Source organism: Salminus brasiliensis, chromosome 7, assembly GCF_030463535.1.
Source record: "Salminus brasiliensis chromosome 7, fSalBra1.hap2, whole genome shotgun sequence".
Taxonomy (NCBI): Eukaryota; Metazoa; Chordata; class Actinopteri; order Characiformes; family Bryconidae; genus Salminus; species Salminus brasiliensis.
In genome coordinates, this window is record NC_132884.1 from 25984727 (window position 1) to 26008910 (window position 24184).

The 24184-nt window shown below is 38.6% G+C and overlaps 2 protein-coding genes across 7 annotated transcripts in view; both read right to left on the reverse strand.

Moving 5' to 3' along the window:
* ddr2a (discoidin domain receptor tyrosine kinase 2a) overlaps positions 1-4180 on the reverse strand; it is a 43224-nt gene extending 39044 nt beyond the window's left edge. For 3 of the 5 annotated variants that reach the window (XM_072684345.1, XM_072684346.1, XM_072684342.1), the window contains exon 1: positions 4049-4180. The gene's annotated coding sequence lies outside the window, so the exon portion shown is untranslated. Of the gene's footprint in view, positions 1-3436; positions 3495-3660; positions 3748-4048 lie in introns of those variants that run through there. The other 2 variants (XM_072684343.1, XM_072684344.1) reach the window with 2 other exon arrangements.
* Positions 4181-8001: 3821 nt separating this feature from the next.
* Positions 8002-23339, reverse strand: uap1 (UDP-N-acetylglucosamine pyrophosphorylase 1). 2 transcript variants are annotated; one of them, XM_072684351.1, is made up of 11 exons: positions 23242-23339; positions 22234-22540; positions 20050-20254; positions 18918-19093; positions 17865-18037; positions 14089-14282; positions 13409-13549; positions 11903-12091; positions 10568-10606; positions 9883-9949; positions 8002-8681 (listed from the first exon to the last, which is right to left on the reverse strand). In XM_072684351.1, the coding sequence occupies exons 2-11, from the start codon at positions 22508-22510 to the stop codon at positions 8586-8588; spliced, it is 1557 nt and encodes a 518-aa protein (XP_072540452.1). In that variant the 5' UTR covers positions 22511-22540; positions 23242-23339; the 3' UTR covers positions 8002-8585. The 2 variants fall into 2 exon arrangements, with proteins under 2 accessions (XP_072540452.1, XP_072540453.1); XM_072684352.1 differs by lacking the exon at positions 10568-10606.
* Between the last annotated feature and the right edge of the window lie 845 nt (positions 23340-24184).

Below are 24184 nucleotides of genomic sequence, written 5' to 3' on the forward strand. Positions count from 1 at the left end.
TCTCCATTTTGCTAGTTTTGACCTTTTGACGTAAATGTGAATCTGGCAGTTGTTCTTTACAATGTCTCAATTTCAGGATGAATGGATCAATAAAAAATGCTCCAGACTGGGACCTGGATGACTTAAAATATATGAGTTTGTTGAATGTCTACAGTTAGTTAACAGAGTAGTGATCGGTGTGTTAATGCCAAAACGTATTATTGTAAATTTAAAAAATATGTTTATTTTAATTGCTTCCCACACATGGATTATGCCTAATAAATGAAACTAAATTGCAGTGTTGATGATGAATCGCCGTTGGAAATTCTTTTTAGTCTTTTTTGGCCTAACCTGAGTCTGGGAAACTGTCATTTAATAAAATCATTTTAGTTTTTTCCAAAGAAACTGTAATTACTTGAAAGTTTGGCCGCAATGTCAAAATCACAGTAAAGTAAAAGTATAAGCTTAGAGGCCAAACATTCTTGAGTAAAAGTAAAAAAATTTATTGAAATTAATTATAAAAGTGAAAAGATTGTGATGTGTGATGTGCTGTTGTGTGTTGTGATGTGGCAAGTAATCAGTAGAAATAGTCCTCAAACAAAAAATAAATGCCGTATTTGTGGGCAGTTTAATACTGATGTTAATTGTGTAATACTATATAAAGTTTGAATACTCAACTGATTAGAAAGAGAAACATTTTCTTCTGGAAAAGTAATTAAGAAAACAAGTATTCGCTTTCAAAAATACTTCAGTAAAGTACAAATCCTCTAGATGAATTCTATAATTTTATAATTAAACAAAACACTCCATTTTCTTTTTACAGTTACTGATTAAATGAGCAGCGTGCTACTGATCATACTCTGATCAGGCAAGTTGAAGTGCGTCAGTTCCTTTCTAATCAGCTGCCTGATCAACAGCCAGAGTCAAACTTCCACAGCTGCTAACTGTATATTTCAAGCCCCGGTTTAATGAAAAACTGGTGTCACAACCCAGCATTGATACAGGAAATCCAGCTGTTTGGTAAAAATACACGCTTGAGTTAAGACCCTGTGAGTTGTGGCTAGAACGAAACAGCCCCTTAAGGGAGTGCTAGTAGCTCTGCCTTTTGCACCTGCAGAAACCAGACCTAGCTGCATGATCAATTCTACCTCGGGTTTTCAGAGCTACATTAAACCCGGCAACCTCGCCTTGTGGAAAAAGCGGCCCTGGCCAAGAAATCCTGTTCCATTTCCTTCCATAAAAGCAACACTCACTTCACACAGGGCTGCCTGAATGATGTGCGACTGAGACGTGGTGAAAGCTGTCAATGCCTTTTAATTACTCCTTCAATACACAATTTCTGAAAAGCAGGTCGAGTTCACAGTCTCAACAGAAACGAGCAACAGTTGCTCTATGCAGTAGTAATAATAGCTTTATTACTATCACAGAAATAAAAAAACAGAAAATAAATTCAATCGAAGACTTAGATGTCTAATACATTTAAAACATTTCATTAATTTAACTGTAACTTCTCACAAAACTGTTGCAAGATCCTATAAAATTTCAATGCTAATGGTAATGATGCTAACAGACTGTCTAAGCTTAACGTCAGGCTTGATCGCAGACAAAGCTCAGGTCACATTTAACCCCAGATCTCTGCTACTTTACTGGCACCTTTTATAGCCTTGTCATCATCCCATAGGGGGATGTAAACCATCTCATGCTGTTTTTATTAGCATTCTGCATCAAAAAAAAGCCTAATCCATTATATCCCTCTGGTGAAGGTGGGCCAGCAGCAGCAGCTGGTAACAGCTAAATCTCATCAAGCATGTACACAAAGTACATATTCCAGTGTAAGGTTAAATAACAGATTACTGAGCACCCGTCTCAATGTTTAGATGTAAAATGTTGTTGTGTTGGTGTGCTGAAACTAAGCTTGTTAAAGCTGGGTGGAGAATACGGGGTGTGTGTGGGACACAACCTGGTATTTTCTTCAGCAATGCATTCAACTTGTTGCTATTTATACATGCTGAACAAGTTGTTGTTAGGACGGGGAATACTTCCCCGGTGTCCGCATTCAGCTGCATTAAAACGGAAAATGGATTTGTCAGATGGCGAGCAACAGAACTGTGGAGAACAGGGTGCCTCAGATATTCTGAATCTCGCATTCAAATTACACACCAAACCGGAGTATATCATTATGCCGGATATCAGACGTCCCGCCAGTCATTCCCTACTGAGCTCTTGCCCAAGAGGCCTGCATCACTAATCTAAATGACATGTCCACGATTCCAGATGATAACAATCTGTCAGCACCCTTGGATAAGCTAGAGGATGTTTCGACTTGAAGCTCAGGAAGGGAAGAGGTTTAACTAACATCAGAAAACCATCTACAAAAGAAAATCTGTTAAGTATTGGAGGAGTAGACCACGTGACTAAAAGTGGACCCACGCTTTAGTTTTAATTTTTTTTTTAAGGGATACAATAAAAGAACCACTTTTGGTTCCATCAAGAAACATGTTTGCAATAAACGTATGAGTGTTACAGACCTTTTAAAGATCTAAACAGCCTTCATATGATGTTTTTTTGACCACTTTAATCTCATCTCTATTGCAAACATGATTCTTTAAGGAACCAAAAGTGTTTTTTCTATGGCACCATTTAAAGAACCATCTGAATCACCTTTATTTTTAGAAGTGTATGTAGTTAACTGACATATTAGCTACAAAGTGGTGGCCAAACAGCTCCTAGTTAATATGAAATAATAAGTCTCAAGACAAATTCATTATAATAATAAGCATATAATTCAAAAGGATTAAACTCTACAGGCTAGATAAACCTGTTGTGTGTAACTGTGATCATTTAAAACATGTGTAAAGGCCATAGAGGGTGGCCCTGCCTGTTCCCTTTGGTAAGGTCATGACCCAAGTCTAACATAAACAAAAGGCAAGTCACTGGTGCACCTTGTGTAAACTACACCTTGGCCACAAAGACCCCTTTACGCTACGAAATCTGTAAATTAGGCTATAATCCCACTAATAAACATGCCGACCCTTTAATCTGATAGTCCACTGTGGGTGTTACATTTAACTAGCATTCAAATCTCTTCATTGACAATCTGTCAAATACAAAAGAAATGTAGGTTTAGTGTAATGAATGCTGTTAAATATACCCCAAAACATCTAGCATCAAAAACATTCCAAAATCGTGTCTTCAATAACGCTGCTGAGCTTCACTAAATTGGCTACATAACGATCATCTGTGGATCATTTTTAGGGGATTATCAAAAGTAAGTGATATAAGAACATTTTAAAATATTTTTTTTTAACATTTCAGTAATGTAGAAAATCTTAAAGATATTCCAACTGAAAGCTAAGCTGTTTAATATCCTTTTTAGCACCTTTCATCAGAAACTGTCAAAATGTGTCATTCTTATTGTAGAACGCCTAGTTCCTCTAATCATTTTAGCTCTACGAACCAGCAAGTGGCATCAGTTTCACCAATGTACCCGACGAGCACTCTCTGTGATTACTGTAACTGTACGGGACAGCAATCTGAAGAACGCTACAAGAATAAGAAGAGGAAAAGAGAAGGAAAAGTGAGGCTACATGAATAAAAGCATGAATTATACATTTTCTTTGTGTTTGACGTCAATGAAGGACTAATATTATGTAGCAATCCAGAGAAAGCACCACCTCTTACCAGCAAAAAGCCAAATCAAGCACTCTGCTCCAACTGCACAAAGTTCAGAAAGGTAAAATCCTCTTGCAGATGGCGTCCATATTGGTAAAGCCGTCCAAAACAGCTGGGTTTGCATCAGTTCACTGTGCAGTAGGGATCAAGTATCAGTTTGCTCTGGTATCCACTATTTTAGCCTGCCATGCAAACAGTAGCCCTTCCAGAGAAAGTTTTAAGCACAAAGAAGAGGAACTAGGGCAAACCAGAGCATAGATAATGCATGACATCTCACATTCACAGACAAATAAAGAAACACACGCATCTTTGTCCTCTCTGAGATACTTCTGAAGGTGATCAATAAAAAAGGGCAGACAAATAGTTCAGCTGTAGAAAAGCCTGAAAGAAAACTTACTGTTTGCAGTTGCTCTTCTCAAACCATTTGTCCAGAGATCTTAATCCCAATCAGCGAAAAAGAGGACAAAGATAAAATCCAAGCAGTTCCTTTCTCTCTATATTCTCCCAGACCTCATATCCAGGCACACTGAGCTGATGTAAGACAACTCTGGAGAAGAAAAAAAAGAGAAGGGGGAATGAGAGGGAGAGAGAGAGGGAGAGAGCGAGAGAGAGGGAGAGAGAGAGAAAAGAAAACTAACATACTGGGGATTCTTGGGTACATGCCAAAGTCCCAGAATTCCTCATGCCATACAGAAGGTTTCAATTAAGTCAGGCTCCAGTGACCAATCGGAGAGTTTTTTTTTCTTGAATGTATTTTTTGACAGCCTAAGGGAATACCGAAAAGATCATCATTCATGCTGGACGTTATTTATGGAGAGCACCGAGACTTTTGCAGCAATGCTATGAATCTTTGTTTCTGGATGCCTTTTGCAGTTTGCGAACGATTCCTGCCGACTCTGCTGTCCTGCAGCAGATTAGCAAAGCTTCCCCTGGAATCAAGCAAGAGGTGGATTCTCTTCAAACCAGCTGTTCACTTTAAAGTTCTCATCCCCTGACTGAACAACACAGAACCAGTCCTATCACTTTTAATTAAAGACCTCAAATAAATATGTTTTGCATACCGAATCACGAATCACACAAGATATCTTCAGCCTAGTTGAAACTGAATAATTTCTGACTATGTAATTAAATGCATTAAGGCGTTCTATTAATTGAAATAATTAATCACAATGAATTGTTAGGCTATGTATAGGGCTGTGTATCGGTAAGAGCATGACAATACAATATATCGTGATACAGGGATGACGATTTGATTTATTGAGCTATATTGTGATACCTTAGGTTGATATAATGCAAGCACTTCAGCTCTAGACTGACCTCAGGAGTCTAGTTACTAGTCAGCTCGGTGTGCTAAAGCCAATATTATTACCCTAATACTGCTCCCAGTCTCAGTTGAAGCAACTTACAATACTGTTATCCAGCGATTGGGTGTACAAAAATCTTTAATACAGTGTTTTTGGGAATCGATAGAGTATCACTAATCGATCAATATTTTCCTACACCCCTAGCTGTATGATACAAATAGATTATTTATTAAACATAATGAACAAACTATATATGGCTATATGCTGATACATGAGCTGAATATGAACGTCATGTGATCTTCACTGAGTGAGACTTCGCAGTTTCCAATTTTCCTCACCAGCAACCAGTGAGAGAAACAGTGGCCACATGTTCCAACCAATAACCAATATATCACATTTATCATATATCATCTACAGCTTCAGTGTCCTCCATGGTTGTTAGAGCTGAGGCTCCTAAGGGGAACTGGAGCTCCACTTTGCTGTTGCTTTTGTTTGCTGCTCAGTGATTCATTCATCCTTACAGCCCTGTCCAATAAAAGTCTGCTGAAGGTGCTGAAAGTACTGCTTTCGGGCCTAAATTTAAGTGAGACAACAACAATTGCAGATTCTGTCATAGCAAAAAACAAACATACAAACAAACAAAAGCAGCTGGTATTTATATTAAAAATGATATCAGTCCTATATATTTACATAAACATATCATTTTACCAGTTAATCATGTGCATGTATGCTACACAAAGTATGCTCACACTATGTAATTAATTAGCTATATTTATTTTTAAAACCTCACAAAAAACTTTAACAACATGTTTATCTGATTAACACAGCTAACGTAACGCTAGGTTCATGTAGCTAGCTGCTAGCGCTAGGTGCTACCCCATAAGATTCCATACATTAGCACTAGCGCCTAGCTAGCAGTGGCAAATATTTACATTTTATGACATAGATTTGAATAGACTCTTATACTTTAAATAATAAGATTATTTGAAACTTAATTAATTCAGCTAGCTAACAATTTTCTGAAATGTGTACTTTGTATGTTTTGACAAGTATTATTGGAGGAGTTTGCTAGCCTTTAAGTTAACTAGCTAGCACTAGCTATCGGGCACTCGATAGTTAGCATAGCTAGTTAGCTAGTTAGCTATTTGCCAAGTGGGCACTGAAGTGACAGAGAAATATATTTCAGTGGCAGAGAGTACAGTGTAGACCTGTTAGCTACACAGAGAGCTTCCCAAAGTCATATTTCGCGAAACTGGTGTTTCAAAAATACTTACAAGCAACACTAAAATGCTTTTAGAGAACATGTGAAGGACCACGTTTCCATGAACGCTGACAGCAAGAGATTCTGGCAGAGCCAGACTGGAGACTGGAGAGAGCTCTACTGTGAGAATACAGGGGGGAAATGATAGCAATCAAGGCATTCACAGAGAATGAGAAATTATTCTCTGTAATTATTTATCATTACTGGTATTAAATTAATTGATCTGTGTATGACGATGCTTTTATTTCATTTAATTTTTTTTAAATAGTTTTCCCTACACCCTCCCCTATCGTACATTTCCACATTTATAGGTTGTCTCCATTCTAGCAGCACAACCAAAAGCAGAATTCATTCCCGGACAATCATATCTCAACCTGTTTTATCCCTTACAGGTGAACATGTTCTTATTACTGTGCCTTTCTGACACATGCACAGTGTATAGGATCCCCCTGTAACTGCAGGCCCACTACTGTGTCTCATTTAAAGAGCAGTCCAGGCTGAGGCAGTCTTTGTAACTTCAATCTCAATGACCGGCACTTAACCAGGGCAGGTTGAGAAGGTGGATTTATGCAAATGTGATATATTTCATTTTATTAAAAAATAATTCAGTGTTCATTTATAGTTTGCTTGGTTCATATTTAAACTTTATCAGTGTTTAAATACAGCATCAAATACTTTTATTGAAAAAAAAAAAAACTGTGGAAATCATTAGGATACAGACCCTTAAAAAGAAGAAGAACAAAGCACTGATTTTTTCCCCAGAGGTACACATAGTCCTCTCTACACAGCAGTACATATGTGAGGTTTGGGCAATTTCACATTTTCTGTTGGAATTTTACTTTGACCCCTCTTTCATTCCCCAGACCCCTACACCCCCTCCCATTTTTAAAGCAGTACTCTTACTGCAAAGTAATGAGAAAAGCACATGGCAGTCCCCAGCACCACATTTTTCTTCCCTTCTTTTTTTTCTAATGATCATGGCTAGTTATGGCCAGGAACATATACTCAATTATAATTCATGGATAGAAAGCAGATGCAGAATAACTGTTCAGTGCAGAAAAAGGAACTGCAGATGAAGAGTGGAATTGTGTGAAATATTTTCGACCTATACACAGTGTCGACACTGGTCTACTTAAAGTACCCCTGGATTGGTTTCCTGCTTTATTTCCAATGCAATGAAGTCATTTTCTGCACTACAATCTACACTGTCAATCACCACATTTTTATATCTAACATATAAATAGAACATATAGTATAAATATTTAAACAACTAAAGATATCAGATGAATTGAAGGAGCTACAATTAATGGTGCTCATGTTAGTACAAACTCGAGCAAAACTCGGGACCACATAACTCTTATTCAGCTGTGAGCTCATTGACTTCATTGTAACTTCAATTTTTTCCCCCTTATTTTTTTAAAATAATACAATAAATGTAAGTGATGCCATAAAAACCCCACACTTTTAACAAACAACAATACTTTTAAAAATTAAAATGAAAAGTTAAAACATTTTACTAGGCAGTGAGAGTTGCTGCAAGAAAATAAAGAGAGCAAGAGAGCAACAGAGAGAGTGAGTGAAAAAGGGAGGGCGAGAGAGTCTTAGATTGCACGTGTCTGAAATGGCTGTTACGTGTGGTGGCTGCGCAGGCACTGGCCAATCATAACCTACCTCATAAACGCTGTGCTGGAAAATGTGATTCCACTCAGTCTCAGCCTCAGATGAAAAAAACATACCTGTCAAACACACACACACGCTTACGAGGAAATGACCCAACCCTTTTCTGTTGGATATATATAGAATTTATTTACTAATTTATTTGGGAAAAGACTGATCAGACAGTTTACAGTAGAGCAAACTTGCATACTCATCAAGTGTGCACCTTCTGTGAGGAACATTCTAACAGTGTAAAGAATCAGCGTAAAAAACAAGAGGAAGAGAAAGAGGCACACAGCACTCACTCCTGAATTTCATCACCGTCTTCAAATATAAATTCAGATTTCTCAGAGACTGAGTGGCAAAGCCCTGATGCTGAGCTGCACCCACTTCAAGCACAATACAGTCTGAGTCATACGGAAAGATTAAGACAGTTACCCATGTACCGTACTTTTCATTACATTACATTCATTTCAAATGTGTGTACACATAAATTAACAGCTACAACGTACCTTCCCATTCTAGGAAACAAAAGGAATTTATATAAAAATAAGTTTTAGCAAAATAAATAGTTTGATCTTAAATGATAACGTTAGGCCCCAGGAGGCCTGATTCCTTCATGTTATTGCACTAGAATGTCACAGTTTCTCCTAGTTTGGTAGGAAGAGAGATGAAGGAGACGAAAACTGCTTGCTTGTTGGTCGTCAGACAGGTTACAGTCCATTGCTCACTTGCTCGTGAATGCCACGCTCATCAATGACCAGCGTTGGGTGGAATTCAGGGTGGACTTTCACAATTTCCTCCAGTCCCTTGGAAATGAGAATAGTGCAGAATTAGTTTCCAACATAGAGTTTAGCATTAACGCTTTCATGCTGGATATTGATATTATGGGGCATGGAGCTGCTTCCATTAACATTCACAGAGATGCAACATAAGACTAAAAAAAAAACATGAGGACACCTCATTAAATATTTAGTTCTTTATTACAAAATATGGACACATGAATATTGGATCTTTTAACAATATTTTTAGATGAAGGTAATATCATTTCAACAGATGCACATCCTTTGACATCAACTGTGGCTGATGTGAAAGGATGTCGATCCTGTGATGACATTTTAGAATAGTTCTTCTTTATACATGTCTTTCCACATCTTACGATATGTTCTTGTGCTGAACTTGAATGGCCTGACCTGGCTTTGCTAGCAGTTGTTTTAAATGTTCTCCTCCTGTAAACTATTTTGCGGACAGTGGAACGGCTGTTTTCTATTGTTTTGAGAATCCCTTCGCTTTTTAAATCCCTTCTCAGACTCAGACTTTCTTTCTGACGGCCTCAGAAAGTTCTTTGGATCTCGCCATGGTGATACCACTCACTTCAACAATTACGAGCAAACCAAACTAAGGTTATATTCAGACTGCTAGCCCAAAGTCTGGACAGCCAATAACTACATAAAATTTAGCAAATCAGATTCAAACCAAATGTGAAGGTGTTTTGAAATGTGATTACAATCAGATTTGCACAGATGTGTCACAGTCTGAATGCGCTGGCCGCTCAAAAAGGATTTCCAAAGTTTCCGGAAATCCAAAGTTTTAAATAACAGGGCAGACCATCATCTCACCGGATCTGCTTTGAGGAACAAATCCAATTTGCCCGCAGTATAAACATAGCCTAAATGTCTGAGGTTTAAAAAAGATTATGTGTTGCACCTGATTCTAATGTAAGACATTTCAAGTATTAATAATTGTGGGGTATGCCAACTTTTTATCATAAGAAATTTGCATTTCTATGAATTATATTTTACAAATAATGTTTAAAAGGTATGTCTTCAGTTTTATTGGTTTATTGAGTACCTCCATCTCTCAATATTGTTCAAATGAAGAGCAGATGTTCTAGATGTTTAAATATGTAAGAGACACGTGACTGTGTGTTACTGTTTCTGAGATACAAAGTCTTCTTGGGACAATGACAATACACTATCAAAAGCCTGTTAGATCTGAGGCATCCCTTACCTCTCCTCCATAGGACACAAGTGGAGAGATCTCACATTTGATTGGCAGGTCAGTCCCATCCTTCAGACTGTAAGATATTGAGAATTAAAATGACTCAAACGCATTACTCAGAACAGCCAATAGACAGAAAGAAAATAAATAAATAAATCAAACAGAAAAATCAGGGTCAGAGACGGTTACACCGGGTAGAAAAGGAGTCGAGGGAGTCATCTGAAAACCCATTTTACTCATGGCTGAGTAAATAGTGGTGTATCAGTATTGAAAGAGAGGAACAGAAGAACGCTGATTTCACATCACTCAGAAATGCAAAATCCAGACAATGGTAACTGAAAAAAGATGCCGTTTCTGTTTGCTGTCAATAAGCAGTTAAAATGATGAGAAATGTGATTATATGCAAGGAAGCACCATGAAAACCTTTCTGCTACACAAATAAATGAAAGAAAAGGTGCAAAACAAGAAAGTGCCCTGTCCCCAGCATGCGCCATTCTGCCGTTAGTACCTACGGTCAGGGTGAGAAGGAGTCAAATGCAGCAGGTTGAGAATACCAACCTTTACCCCCAGCCCCCATCAGGAGAGCAGAGATCTCCCCTGCGAGCTGCTGCATTCTCTATGGCTTACTAAACTGAGTAAGGGAGAAGCGAAAGGCCCATCACCATGCACTATATACAACCGTGGAAATAGTTACTTCTGGCTGCCAGGCGTGAGTGTCCCTGCTGGTCCGTGTCTAGAAATGTTACACAGGAAATAAAGTGTGAAAAGGGTGGATTGAGCCGTAAACACTGTGGACATGTGGTGAAAACTGAAGGGAAATGTGAGTTGGAGTGTATAAACATTTATTCTGAGGTGATGTTGTACATGCTTGGACCTCCCTTTTACATACACGTCTACAATACTACTTATTAAAGAACAAGAGGAGCTGTGTTTTTGCTGAGCCACTGTACAACTGCACGGTGCACAGTGTGCAAACTGTGCTTCAGGTACAGAATGTGTTAATGAATGAGTAAGACAGAGGGGGAAAACGGAAGAATTGATATGATGATGAATAGCGTGTGTGAGGGTGTGCATATGTGTACGTGAGCATGAGTGTGTTCATATGTAAGTGAGTGGAAGAAGGAGAGTAAGCAATGGCAAGGATAAAACAGGAGGAAAATGAGGTAAGAAATGATGCCTGTGTGTCCAGAGCTGAATGTGTTCAATTGACATAACTGGGGTCAGTAGATCTTTTTTCTTTTTTCTTTCTTTTTTCATTTTTTTTTACAACAATCTATGCATATATTAATCTGTACAAGAAACAATTGTGGGGCTAGATAAGGCTAGTAGGGTCGTGTTTTGGCTAGAACCTGGTGTTATGATATGTTTCTCGACACAAAAATGAACCACAAGTCTTTACATGTATTGATTAAAAATAAATACTGTGTTTTTGAGAATCTCAATACTTTGATACTCAAGTGTATCGATTTTCTTACATTTTCTTTTTACATTTTAAGACTTTTCTTAAGTAAAAATGTGTCTGTGTGTGCCAGATGTGCCCACACATTTGCTGGGACATTTTTATTAAGTTTAAATGCTTTTTAAACTGGGGCTTTAATAAAAACGAGAAGAGTGATTTACTTTTGGTTATGAAGGTTAAGGTTAGATGTAGTGGTAATTACTATTTATGTTGATAGAAGTATAGCAATGTGTGTGTATGTGTGTGTACGTGCAGATATAGGAAGAAAAAGCACAGTGAAAAATGCAAGGAAGGTATTTGTGTGCAGAACTGCATCTTAGCCCAGTGTCCAAGTCTACACTCTTGAAAAAAAACAAAGTGAGGCCTAGAAGAACAATTTTTGGTTCCACAAAGAAGACTTTTTGTAAAAGAGACATAAATATGAAGAATCTTTAAGGTTTAAGGAGGTTAGTTTAAAAGGTCCTTTATCAAAAGCAGTTCACTCAAAGAACCTTCTGTAGCACCTTTATTGTATACACCTTTAGTGTATGTATATGTGTTTGTGTGTGTACACACATTCATTAAGCTCACCTGGGAATAGCAGGCATGCGTGTTCCATTTTCGTCGATGAAATGGCCGCCCGCATTGAGGATCCAGCGGTGGTGCAGGGACATGAGTGCGTGTCGAGCTGTGGTGGGATTATCCTTCCCATCCTGACTGTCTGCATTCTTCAGAGGAGAAAACTCATCCTCCCTCAGCACCTCATACACCACAAACTTCCTGAAACACACACACAAACATACACACCTCATTAAAGTGTGCAACTAAAATCTTTATTAAGTCTTTTTTCAAAGACAAACGAGATCATTTCTAACAAACAACACAAGATGATGGCAGTGAATGCTGAGGGAAGTGTCTGGGATTTTGATGTGACCACTGGCATTCTTCTATTTCAACACAAGAATCCCTTTCAAACTACTCAAACTGTTAACCTCTCTAAGCTCTAAAGGCCCCCTTAAAACTATACATGTCTTACACAGTAGTTTTTATAGTAGTTACTAACTCCTAGTAGTTACTGGATAACAAGGTAAGAGACTAAATACTAAGACTTTTACTTTTACTAAGTCAGTTGAATTGAGTTTTATTGACAGGGATTGTCTGGTTCTTCACTCTAAATGTGAAATGTGTATCAAGGCTACAACTTTTGGAATCAAGTTCAATATCACTGAAGTGTCCCAGTTAAAATGAATGAATTAGTCTTGTCTGTATAGGAGGACTGGAGGTCATGCATCATATCCAGAGTCAGGTTAACAATACAAAAAAGGAGCTAGCGCCAGCACCCGTATAAGCAGCAGGTAGTAGAATGTATTGTGAATTTGTGCCTTCTCAAATGTTGAATGTTGTTATTTACAAGTGTTCTGCTATGTATAGTACTGTGGAAAAGTTTCAGACATCTGAGAAAATTACAATGAAAAACATTGAGTGATTATTCAAATAAATATGCAGAACATCTCTGAAGCTCTCCTCATGGGAGACTAGCATTATTTATTAGTTATTATTAGTTACCAGCCAACACCTGGTTTGGAAAATCAGTGCTTAATGATATTGAATCAGGTGAGCTGGTGATGGAATTTAGTAAATTCATAGGGGGCATCCAGGAACCATGCTCGTTCTTCAAACTAGCTCACAAGACATCAACTACTTCTTGTTATTTTTTACTGTGTGTATGCTTACCTGCATCTATCTAGTTTTCGCTTATTGCTGAGATAAATGGTTTTTACAAATAATACATCTAAAAACCTATGCACAGTACTATACACCTTGTGGTGTGGTGTATTAGGTGACATCTTTAATTTCTAAATATGCTGCGATCAATTTGCCCTAGGATGAAAACATAAAAGATGTAATACCAACTACTAATAAGCCTAGTAGTTAAGGAGTTAAATGAAGCCCTGTGTGCTGCAGTATTAGTAGGTTGCGTGTAGATTTTGCTTTGCACAGTATTTCTAGCTCAAAATATTGTCAATGACTCAACCAGACCTTTTAATTTCTCTAAGACAGCTTACAGGAGAAAAAAAGCCAAAAAGGTATACTAACTTGGCAAATTGGAAAATGTCGAAAACAAACTTTTCCATCTTAATTCCGTTGGGTTTGTCAGGTTCGATTAGGTTTCCTCGAGTGTCCACATGAGGGATTTTCTTCCGTGCCACATGGTGCCGCAACTGCGGCTCATGCACACTGACAGACAGACAGACAAGACGGGCAGAGACAGAGAGAAAGTCAGAGGGAAAGAGACAAGCAAGAAAGTGAAACATGTTCTTTCTATTAGAATATCATAAAAATCACAATAAGAGAACAAATCTGGCAAAGTCATCATCTGTTTAAAATACCAGACACATGAAAACTGCAGATGTTCCCTTCTTGACTTTACCTCATATTCTCTGAGCACATTAAAGTCTGTTCCATTCTCCTACTATTTACAAGATGGCAAAGCTTACTGGAAAGAGCTCATAGAAACTGCTGTCCCGTTTAAAATGTTAATGAGATGTTTGTATAGCAACCAAACACACCCTGAACTGCAATTTAATTGAAGCAGTGGTGAAGCAGTAATTGGCTAATATCAGTAATTGGCAAATATACATAAAAACAGTAACATTCCTTTTGCTATATACATTTGCTATATACATAAAAACAGTAACATTCCTTTTGCTATATATATATATATATATATATATGATAATTTGTGAAATGTAGTGACTGACTGACAACTGACTCACTTGACGATGTCTTTGAGGAAAGGAAGAGTGAAGAAATGATTAGCTACATTGCTGGCATTGAACAATAACCGGCCGTCGGGGCTTCGTTTTTCCGCTGTTGCCAAGGTGATTTCACTGTACTCAACCACTTGGTAACGCCCATCTACCTTACAGACCACACCCACTGCCTCTGTCGGATTGGTTTTCTCCACCACCTGCCAAAGAAGCCACAACAAGAAGTGCTTTGCAATTCTCTGTAGATCATAGAAGGGTATACAGCCTCAAATAGTGCTCAAAGGGTGATGCCAAAGAAGATTCTCACTTAGTATCCCAGACCTTTCCTTCTTTTCTTCTAACAAAGAACCGTTTAGGTTTTACACACTTAAACATCTCTATGGGTTCTATTACATGAAATCACATGTGGTTCTTCTATGGTCTGGCTCAAAGCACCTTTTTTCAAAAAGGAAATCATCATTTGAATGATAAAGCTTTAATCAAAACCTGTAGCCATAATCTGTGACAAGCAGTTAGGTTTCTTATTCAATACTGGGAGAAAATATTTGAATATTCCATATATTGTCCATAGCATCCAACAGATAGGAACCATGTATGTTACTAGCCATGAATATTTGAAGTTAAAAATCTGAGAAAATGAAACCCTCAAAACACTTCCAGCTGTGCTCATTAAACTCTAACAACCATTTTGTTCTCATATGAAGAGTAAAAGAAGACGCTTCCCGCTTAACTTAGAACTCCTAAGCCATATTCCAGCCAGCTTCAGACTTAAGTAAAGAAGACCACACACTCCATCTAGTTTTCCTCATGCCTGGAGTCTGCATTAAATTAAAGCAAAGGCAGAAGGAGAAAAAAACCCTCCATCCATCTGCAAGTAACAAATTACAAAGCTCTAAGTTGATGATGGGTTAGGATGGGGGGAGGAGGCACTGAGCTAAAGCCACATTAACTGCATGCTTCACAATTTATGAGGGGTGGGTGGGTTCAACGTTTCTTACAATCGTGCCTCTGACATGAAGGGACTGTTTAATTACTAGTGGAATTCAGAGCCTCGGAGTCGTCTGCATTTTAAAGCAAAAATGAGGACCGTATAAATCTATGCGGACTGTCAAAACCAAATGTTTTCATTCACCATAAATTCTAACTTGAAGGTCAACAAGAACGTCCACAACTATTGTTGCTTAAGCAAATGTTAGGACAAGTGTAATAAAATCCATTGGAGGTTGGAGGCTTGAAACTATTTGACATTGAATAATAGGGCACACTGGAGTTTTCCATTTTTTCCAGGGTGACGAGAAACTGCCAGATTTTACCCTCGATTCACTTTACTCCACTAAAAAAAGAAAAAGAAAAAGAAAAAAATCCACTGGAAATGCTGGCGAGCTGTTTCCTTAGCATCTCACAGGGCAAAGCACATCATAAGCCGAATGACATTTTAAACCAGTGGGGACATTTTCCTCGCCTGCCTTTCTGCTCCAATAAAACCGATATACAAGAATGACCTAGAAATCTGCGTATGCCACTACGAAACAAAATAGGCAATGTATTTCTTGCTCCCCAAGCCAAAGCCCTGCCCTGTCTTCAAATGTTGTAAAACCATGCGGCAACTACACTTTTAAAAGAGAGGACCAATGACAAACGTAGAGAGGCATGGTGGAAGGGAATGTTTGAAGACTGAACTAATTATGGCTAAGTAAGTTTAATCATATCAGTTCTGGCCAGAGCAGTCATGCTGAAACTCGCTGTAATGAAGAGAGAGCACAGTATGTCTTTACGAACAATTAGAGCAACATTTGAAGCTCCTCAAGGAGTCACGGCGTTCAAAACTGGGGCAAAACTCCAGCGTTAGCTTTTTTCTTCCAGATGTCTAATCTTTGTTTCTTCATTAACCAGGCAGTAACAGAGATAACAGACAATTTATGGAACGCCCGAGGATAAGCTCTACTCTTGTTAAGAGATGTCTACCACAGGGAGCCAAGATGTCTGGTGTTTAGCTAATCCCCAACATGTCCAGGGTGTCTGCACTAATGTAATGTTTAAATTCCTTGAGATTGAGAAGGTCACGCATGTTGAAGGACTGGAAATTCTGTTAGTTAGCATGTGCAGATTAGATCTACAGTTAAGATTATTCTACCCCTTCCATCATAGTTTCCTCAATTGTGACACACATTAACACATGTATCCTTTAAGAGGACCACTGCTGCTACTCAAACACTGCAAAACTCTAGAATAAGTACTAAATATGCGAGACCCTTTCATATACGTGCTGGTTATACGAGCAAACACTGCAAAGGCCATTAGCTCCAGCGTTGAAACCATTTCCTATACAACCACACTTCCCTGTAAAGTAGTTTTCCTTCATTGGCCTTGGAACCCAGAGCAACTATCCATTGTTAGTGACTGAGTGCTTACAACCACAGGCTACCTAATACTTATTTCTAAGGGATGAACACTGAAGGACCTGTGGTTGCTATTTTAGACTTCTAGAAACAATTGAATTGTTTTCCAGTTCTACTGGGCATTAAACTTAATCCGCCTGTGGTGGTGAAAAAAAACATTGCTTTTGTGAAGCGAACAGAAAAATAAAAGGTGGTTACTGTAAAAGTCACAATATGAAAGAAGCCTTTCATCAATCATACAGAACCTTCTGGCCGCTGAAAAAAACAAAGAACTTAAAAAGAGAGAGAAAGTGCCCCACCTAGTGATACCTGAAGGAATGTGCAGGTTTCTTGCTTTCACTTCTGAAATGGGCTTAGTAACAAGGTTTGTTATTGAAAACACATCCTTATTACATCTGGCGAATAACTGGAATTTGGATTGATCACAATAACTTATTTTGACTGTGAAAGATCTCTGTGGTTGTGCAAGAGACCACTGTGGTCCAGACCAATGTTTGTCAGAAGCCCTTTGGAAATCCCATGGCCCCAATCCCAAAACAAATGTTCTCCATCCTACATTTCTACTAACTGATTCCAGTTACAGTTCATGTTCTGTTCAACATCCCTGGTTAAAAATTGAATATTGCTGATTAGGTCATATTATCAATAAATCAAATCATCTCGTGGCGTCAAGTCAGCTTTGTAATCTGAGTCACAACGGATATTTTTAAAATGAGATCAGATCTAACAGGAAGTTCCATACCGTTGTAGTTGCTGAATCTCTTTGTGTCATTTGAATATTTTTAGCACCATGGAAGTCCTTTCAGTGTATTCCAGTGTATGGAATATTTAAACAAAACAAAGCACACCGACTGTGAAGAAAGCTCAGTGTGATGCTTTCTAAACCACCCATTGAGTCAGTTTCCTGGTAAAGGATTAAGGATGCATTTTCTCTGTTTAGAAAGTCCAGGACTAGGCTAAATCTCTGTCTATGAAAAATACCCTTAATCCTTTAGAATTAGGCAGTTTTTATTACTCTGCCCTTATGAGTGATATGTTAATGTGCTCTGTATTATGTCTCATCTCAGGAGCTGGGACTGAAACACTCCTTCTCATAAGTAGATATGTACACTGATTGTTTTTTGTCACATAACAAGAACAATGAATTTAACCAGGCACTAGTTACAGCTTCCATTTGTGGACTGTATGGACTGGGGAGGGAATGATATGAAACTTTAACAATGTTTATCAATGCTACATCAAACTCTCACTTTTCTAACTAAGTAAAGAAAATGATATGGAGGACTATGAAGACTTTCAGGATATGGTCCATTTAGCACAATGTTCTATTCCCAGGGAAAACCCAGGGTGTGTGTATGGTGTGGCCTGGTTATTGGCACTGACCTTCGCACCACAGTCTGCTCCTTTACGCACACAAAAACCAATAAAGGTAGGGTCTGCCACTTTCACCAGGATATTGTCCACGCAGTAGACATAAATGTAGGCAGTTCCTCTTCTCTCCATGTCTTCCACAATCCTATGTGCTCCCAGAGATCTGTAAAGGCCTCCGTTGCCATCTGACACGAAATAGGGGAACGAAAAAAACAAATCAGAATCTCTGGTTATATAATAGCTCAGAATGTGCTCAGAGTGTGCACAGAGTGTTTACTGTATTCAGTATTCAGCAGCCAGGTAATAGCGATCATATCATCACTGTCATGCAAATAACAGTGAAAAAAAAATGTCCAAAGCATCAACTTTACAGAAGAAGGATTTTTTTTTTACTTTTATTGGAAGTTTGTGTAAAAATATTTTATTTGGATAATTTTTACTAGTCCATCAAAAAGTTAAGAATGGCAAAAACAGGCACAATATATTACAAATACAAGAGACATAACAGTATATGGTACATTTCTGTGTCTGGGGTCAACAGAAGTCCATTTTTTTAAATGAGCTTCATTTCAGTACAATAACAACATCAAGTTTGGTTTTAGTAATAATGGTGACAGCACATCAAACTGTAATCTGTCTCAGAGTTTTTGCAAATGAGACCATAAAGACCATGAGCTCAATCTTTAGAAATTCTGAGAGTCTGGACATGTATTGCTGCTTAAGGAAGTAATAAAAGCTTAACGATTTATTATAAGATGTTACCTTATTTTCACTTTTCCTTTTGAACAGAGTTCCAAACCTGTGCATATGACTATATGATTATTTTTTCCCATTTCTTGTTTATTTCTTAAGTATACTGGGAAAGCCTAGTAATCTAGAGTGCTCAACTTAGTCCTGAAAGAGCCAAAGCCCAGCACTGTTTAACGTTTCTTCTGCTCCAGCACACTCAAATTGACTTATAAAGACGCTGTGATCATCAGAGAGTTTAATCAGGTGTGAATCTTCACAGTCTTTACCCTCACCCTAGTGTCTAGAATCAGAACACTCTCAATATACACACTTTACCTGGTGCCATGGACAGCTTGCCTTTGCCCTCAAGTATAATCTTCCCGTTGAAGTCCATGGCTGGAAGCATGCCTTGCTGGAAGAATATGACGTTCTCGTCTTTAAGGCCAAAGTACTTGTGTTTTGAGAAGAACTCTTTAGTGGTGTCCATTGTTCTGCCACTCGTCATGATGTACCTAATATGAAACACAAACACAGTGACAACGAATTACAATGAGATTCCTAAGAATTCATAAGCAACTGCACACCAGTATGTGTGTTTACATGACACCCTTAGGTAAATACAGCCTATTAATGAATGATGGATGATCATGAGTAATAGAGGAGGTGAACAATCCAAGTGACACACTGAAATGCCATGCACACATCATACAGACTCGCGATTAGCATAAGGTGTTTCCTCATTCACAGCAGATCTGAATTGCTAATAAATACAGGGAATTTCTGGGTAAATGGTCACCATTTATCTACTTCCTTACTGGAGTCAACGTGCATGTAATGATGCAAGGATACAAGTGCGAGTTCAGATCTGATGATAAGGATGAACAGAGCTAATCAGAAACCAGCTGATAAACACTGACACACACTTCTGACCTTACATAAGCCTACTTTCAGGTCAGCCTGATTCTACATCTACTGCACTTTCGCAATCTTACCAAAGAGGAATGTTAAGACTATTATACGAAGGAATGAACATCTTTCATTATAAAAATGATCTCTGTTCACGTCTGACTTGTCAAATACAATAAAACATTCAACTAAATTGCTCTAAAATATGTGGAAGAAAGGGGTTTCAGACTTTGCTTGTAAAATGATCAGGTCAACAGAAAATCTAATTTTTTCATACCCCAAATTCAGTCAAACAGACCAAATGTATCCAAAGTATAAACAGGAGTAGAATCAGATGACAGATGACTGCTGCTCTACTGCTTATAACAATAATAATAATACATATAACATACTGCAACACATTTGTGTCAGTTTCTATAGGTAACAGTATGTCTATACAGAACATGCATACAAAATGTATACACCAAAAATACCTCTGTGACCACATTCAGTTTATCGCCATCACTTTAAACATGCTTCAGCGTTGTAGCTGTTTCTGAGAACTCCAAAATGACCATCTCACCATGGAATGCAGCACTTTGCCTTGTGATGCTTCTCTGCTAGCTGCTCCAGTTTCAGGATGCGTTCAGCCTGGATCTGAAAGAGGGTTTTGTGGGATGGCAGGCCTAAGTCGTACATGCCCTTGGGGTATGGGACCCCTAGTCGTGTCCCCTGACCTCCAGCCAGCAGCAGGACTGCTACTTTGTTCTGAGAGATACAGTGCAGGCCTGTGCAGACGGATGAGAGGTTAGGTCACCGCTAGACTTGTTTCAGGCAGAGATCAGATCATTTCTGCTGCGGTGTCTTTATAATAAGATAGACATACAGAAGACAGGGCAGGTCATTGGGGTTACACAGTAGAAGGAGTAAGATCAGACAAGATCATTAATACGTCAGCATGTCTACTATGTTTTTTTTTTTACTTTATAAACGTTTAAAAAATGTACGATGAATGAACAAATCTACTAATGTGTAAAGTAATGAGTAGTACGGTCAGGGTGGGGGATATTCTCTACTAAACTAATGCTGAGGCCAAACCTTAACATTCATTTATATTTCATAACATGACATAACAGAACATGGAAAGTCTGGAAAATGCTCTTTGGTAATGTGGCTGAATGTGCCAGAACTACATGAATGTTCACCAAACAGCAAAACACTCTTACATATAGTACATAGTTTTTACTATTTTTTTTTTAAGGATTTTATTTTTTTTTTTAAGAAAATGCTAAAACATGCAGCCTGATGAAGACAATGGCCACTACTGGTGTGTAATAGCCTCCCTATTCTGCCCAAGCATTTTACTATATCTAAATAGATTTGTCATGGAAATGCCAACAGTGTTAAATTGTTGTTTAAATTAATGTAGCATTTTCATTTTGACATTTTAGCTGGATGATGGGATTAATTATCCTCATCAAGTGATCCAACTGGGGTCAGCTACTCTTATTTTTACACTGATTTACAATCATCTCTCTATACATTTATGTGAAGCTGTTCTGGAAATGTTGTGGTATAAAAGCAAAGGTGGCTGCTGTTCTGACTGCGTTCACCTAACTACACTACCAAATATAAGTTTGTGGACACCCCTTCTAATGAAGGCATTCACATGCTTGACACAGATGTGCAAATGCACAGACACACACACAGCTTGTCAACTCCCTGTAGAGAAAAACTGCCAACATATCAGGTTAAACATAAACCTATTGGCCCCATGTCTAATATCAGATGTGGGCAAGAGGGGTATAAAGCCCCCCAGCATTGTAGTGTGGAGCCAATACTATTGAGACGTCAACAAAAGCAGGATAAACTGTTTTCTAAGGTCCTTGATTTCAGGAGAAACAACAAATGAACATGTGTCCAAATACTTTTGTCTATGTAACGTATACGTATGTGCGTGTGATGGTTTACGCTTCATTATCCTGTACTGGCCAAACCCATGTGCAAATAAGATTTCATATTGTTGGAAGAGGAGATTCCCTCCCATTGGTTATGAAACAAAAGCAGGCCCTGGCGATTGGTTATGATCCAAACCAGATACAGAGCCGAGCCTCGTGTAGTAGTTCAGGCGAACAATACCTCAAATTCACTGAATGCATAAATTGTCTTGGAAAGAAATTCACAAATCATGCATTCCTGAACTTTTAAAAACACGGTTTGACACACCTTGATAAGATGGTCCCTACTTATCTTGCATAAACTGCAGTTAAGTTTATTACCACCTAGTCCTACTCAACCTATCGCACGTAACCTAGATTTCCTTTCCTTTTGACAGCACACACCCACACGTACAGAGAAATAAGGGGAGTGAATTGTAGATGGGAAAGGGAATCCATGACCCTCAGCTAGACTTCTCATGTCTTATGAAAAAGGCTTCACACAATGCTGAATGACCTCATAGGACGTAGGACCCCCACTTGCGTCAGTCCTAAATACAACCAGATGTTTAGGCCTCATAGTGAGTCCAGGCCAAAGGGGTGGGCTGCTGGGACAAAACCAAGAGAAGGATTCAGATCTTGAGTCACTTCACTTCTGCCTAATGTCTGATGTTAATCCTGCTAATTAAACGTTGCTGTTTTTTTCCCCACTGAGGAGCAGCACTTGGCTAAAGCCAGCCATGAGTAACATATTAGGCCAGACAGATGTGACCTGCATATTTGTCTGAAACAGCAAATGAGTTAATAACAAGCCCTTCACACAATCTCACCTTCTTCCTCCCAGTCTTTGAGAGACTCTACATCACGTGTCACGCTGCCCAGGATCTCCCGTGGCACTGGCTCCATTCTGGCGTCCACGTTCTCCTGGTGGCCCTGGGTAAAAGTCATCATGGCATTTTCAAAGAAGCCGTTGATCTCTGTAAAGTCCATGCTCTCCAGCTCAGAGTACAGGTCCTCTTTTTCTTCCGGACTGAGCTGGTCCCAGAACTGCAGGAGGTGAGACTGCCCAGCCTCGGCAAGTCTCTGTGCGAGTACGGCAAGGTCCATGTCTCACAGGGTCAGATCTAGGAGAGAAAGCTAAGGGATACGAAGGCACAAGCACATATACAGATGATCCAACAGTTGTTAAGGTCCTAGTTTGGGACATCCATTCATTCATTGTCCCGGCCCAGATTTCTAAAACAACTAAATCATGTGCCGAGGTTCTGTTAAGCATCAGTCATAGGTAGCAATAGTCTTTAAAAGATTTACAGTCAGCTTTTAAGTGCAATCATATTAACTGTGGTGATCTGATCATGCTGATAATGACTGCTAACAGTGACCACAGGACATTACCCAGTGTGGAAGCAAGAAGGAGCAGCTGAACTACAGCTAGATCTTCGACAGAGTCTCGGTTGTACGTGTTTTCTGTGTCTACTCTGTGACCATATGCCAAGTAGTACATTAGGTCAGTAAGTTACTATATTGACACGGTTAGTCTTTGGTTTAGATTTCAGCATCCCATAGGAACCAAAAGACGCTTAAACTGTCAGCCTGAACTGTGTGATCATTATTCGTGAATCATATCAATAACAATCATAAAACTGCTCCCCGGCATAACCCCGAACTGACTGTACAGCTACACTGATAGTGACCTAGAGGTTTAGTGGAGATAGAGAAGGTTTGCTAGGAAAGACTGCCAGCGTGTATGAATGAGCTGTGCTGGGGCTCGTGCTCTCTAACGACACAAAGATTTTACTATAGCTGAATTAACAACGGCTTGCTATTAATGTTCTTACCTTCAGTGCAGTTGACAGTGTCTAATACAGACTTCGCTGTTCCTTCTTCTGAAATACACTCGGCTACGTCGCCTACTACGAGATATTCCGCCTCCCGTTTCCGTCATTTGACGTGGCACAGAAAACATGCGGGAACGCCCGGTAAACGTTTCACTGTGGCTGCGCTCCATTGGCGTATGTGAGTTCTACGTAGGGTTCCTATTCAGTCCGTAGATGTAGTGCACAAGTACGCTGGCGGCGAGAGTCTACGCACTAGCTAGACGTTCTACTTAGAACATAAATATACAGATTGGAACGCAACCATTAAGTGCGCAAATTACATATATGCATATATATCTTTTTAACTTGATACACAGTTCCCGAAAAACTGTATTTATTATTATTGTTTATTTATACTTAGGTATGATATAGCGCAACTTAATTATGGTGCTTGTTTTTTGTTTTACGTACTGACGTATGTAGTGTACTGTATTTCCTCTCTACGTATTTGAAATGTACGGAGTATATCAAGGTATATCAAGGAAGAAATATTTAGATTTAGACATAAACTGTCCAAACAGTTTAAAGGGCTCACTTTAGTTAAGGAACAATGAATTTAATTGAGGGAACAGATTGTTAAATCAAGGTAGCTAATGATTTATTAAAATACAGGAGCATATTGTTAAATCAATGTAATAATTTATAAAAATGAGTGAATTAATTATTAAACAGAATGAAATATTTGCTCTAACTATTATTTTACTCTAAAGACGTCGTAGGAATATCTGTGTAATAAGAGTAATAATGTAGCCACTGCATACAGCAAAACTAAAATGACATTTATTTTTACATTTAATGTTTTATCTGCTTTATTGTTGGTACTGGTACTACTACCTTGTCATCTAGCACTAATTATTTTAGCAGCACCAGTAAGCGAGCACACCAGGCGTGCTCAGCTCCTCAT

Bases quoted from the DNA above. Each gene is read 5' to 3' on its own strand.
- uap1 (XM_072684351.1), bottom strand. From the start codon at position 22,510: ATGGACCTTGCCGTACTCGCACAGAGACTTGCCGAGGCTGGGCAGTCT. The intron at 10,607-11,902 runs GTGAGCTTAATG...TAACATTTCTAG, and splicing joins CGCATGCCTGCTATTCCCAG to ACACGGACCAGCAGGGACAC. The intron at 9,950-10,567 runs GTAACTATTTCC...AATATCTTACAG, and splicing joins CTCACGCCTGGCAGCCAGAA to TCTGAAGGATGGGACTGACC.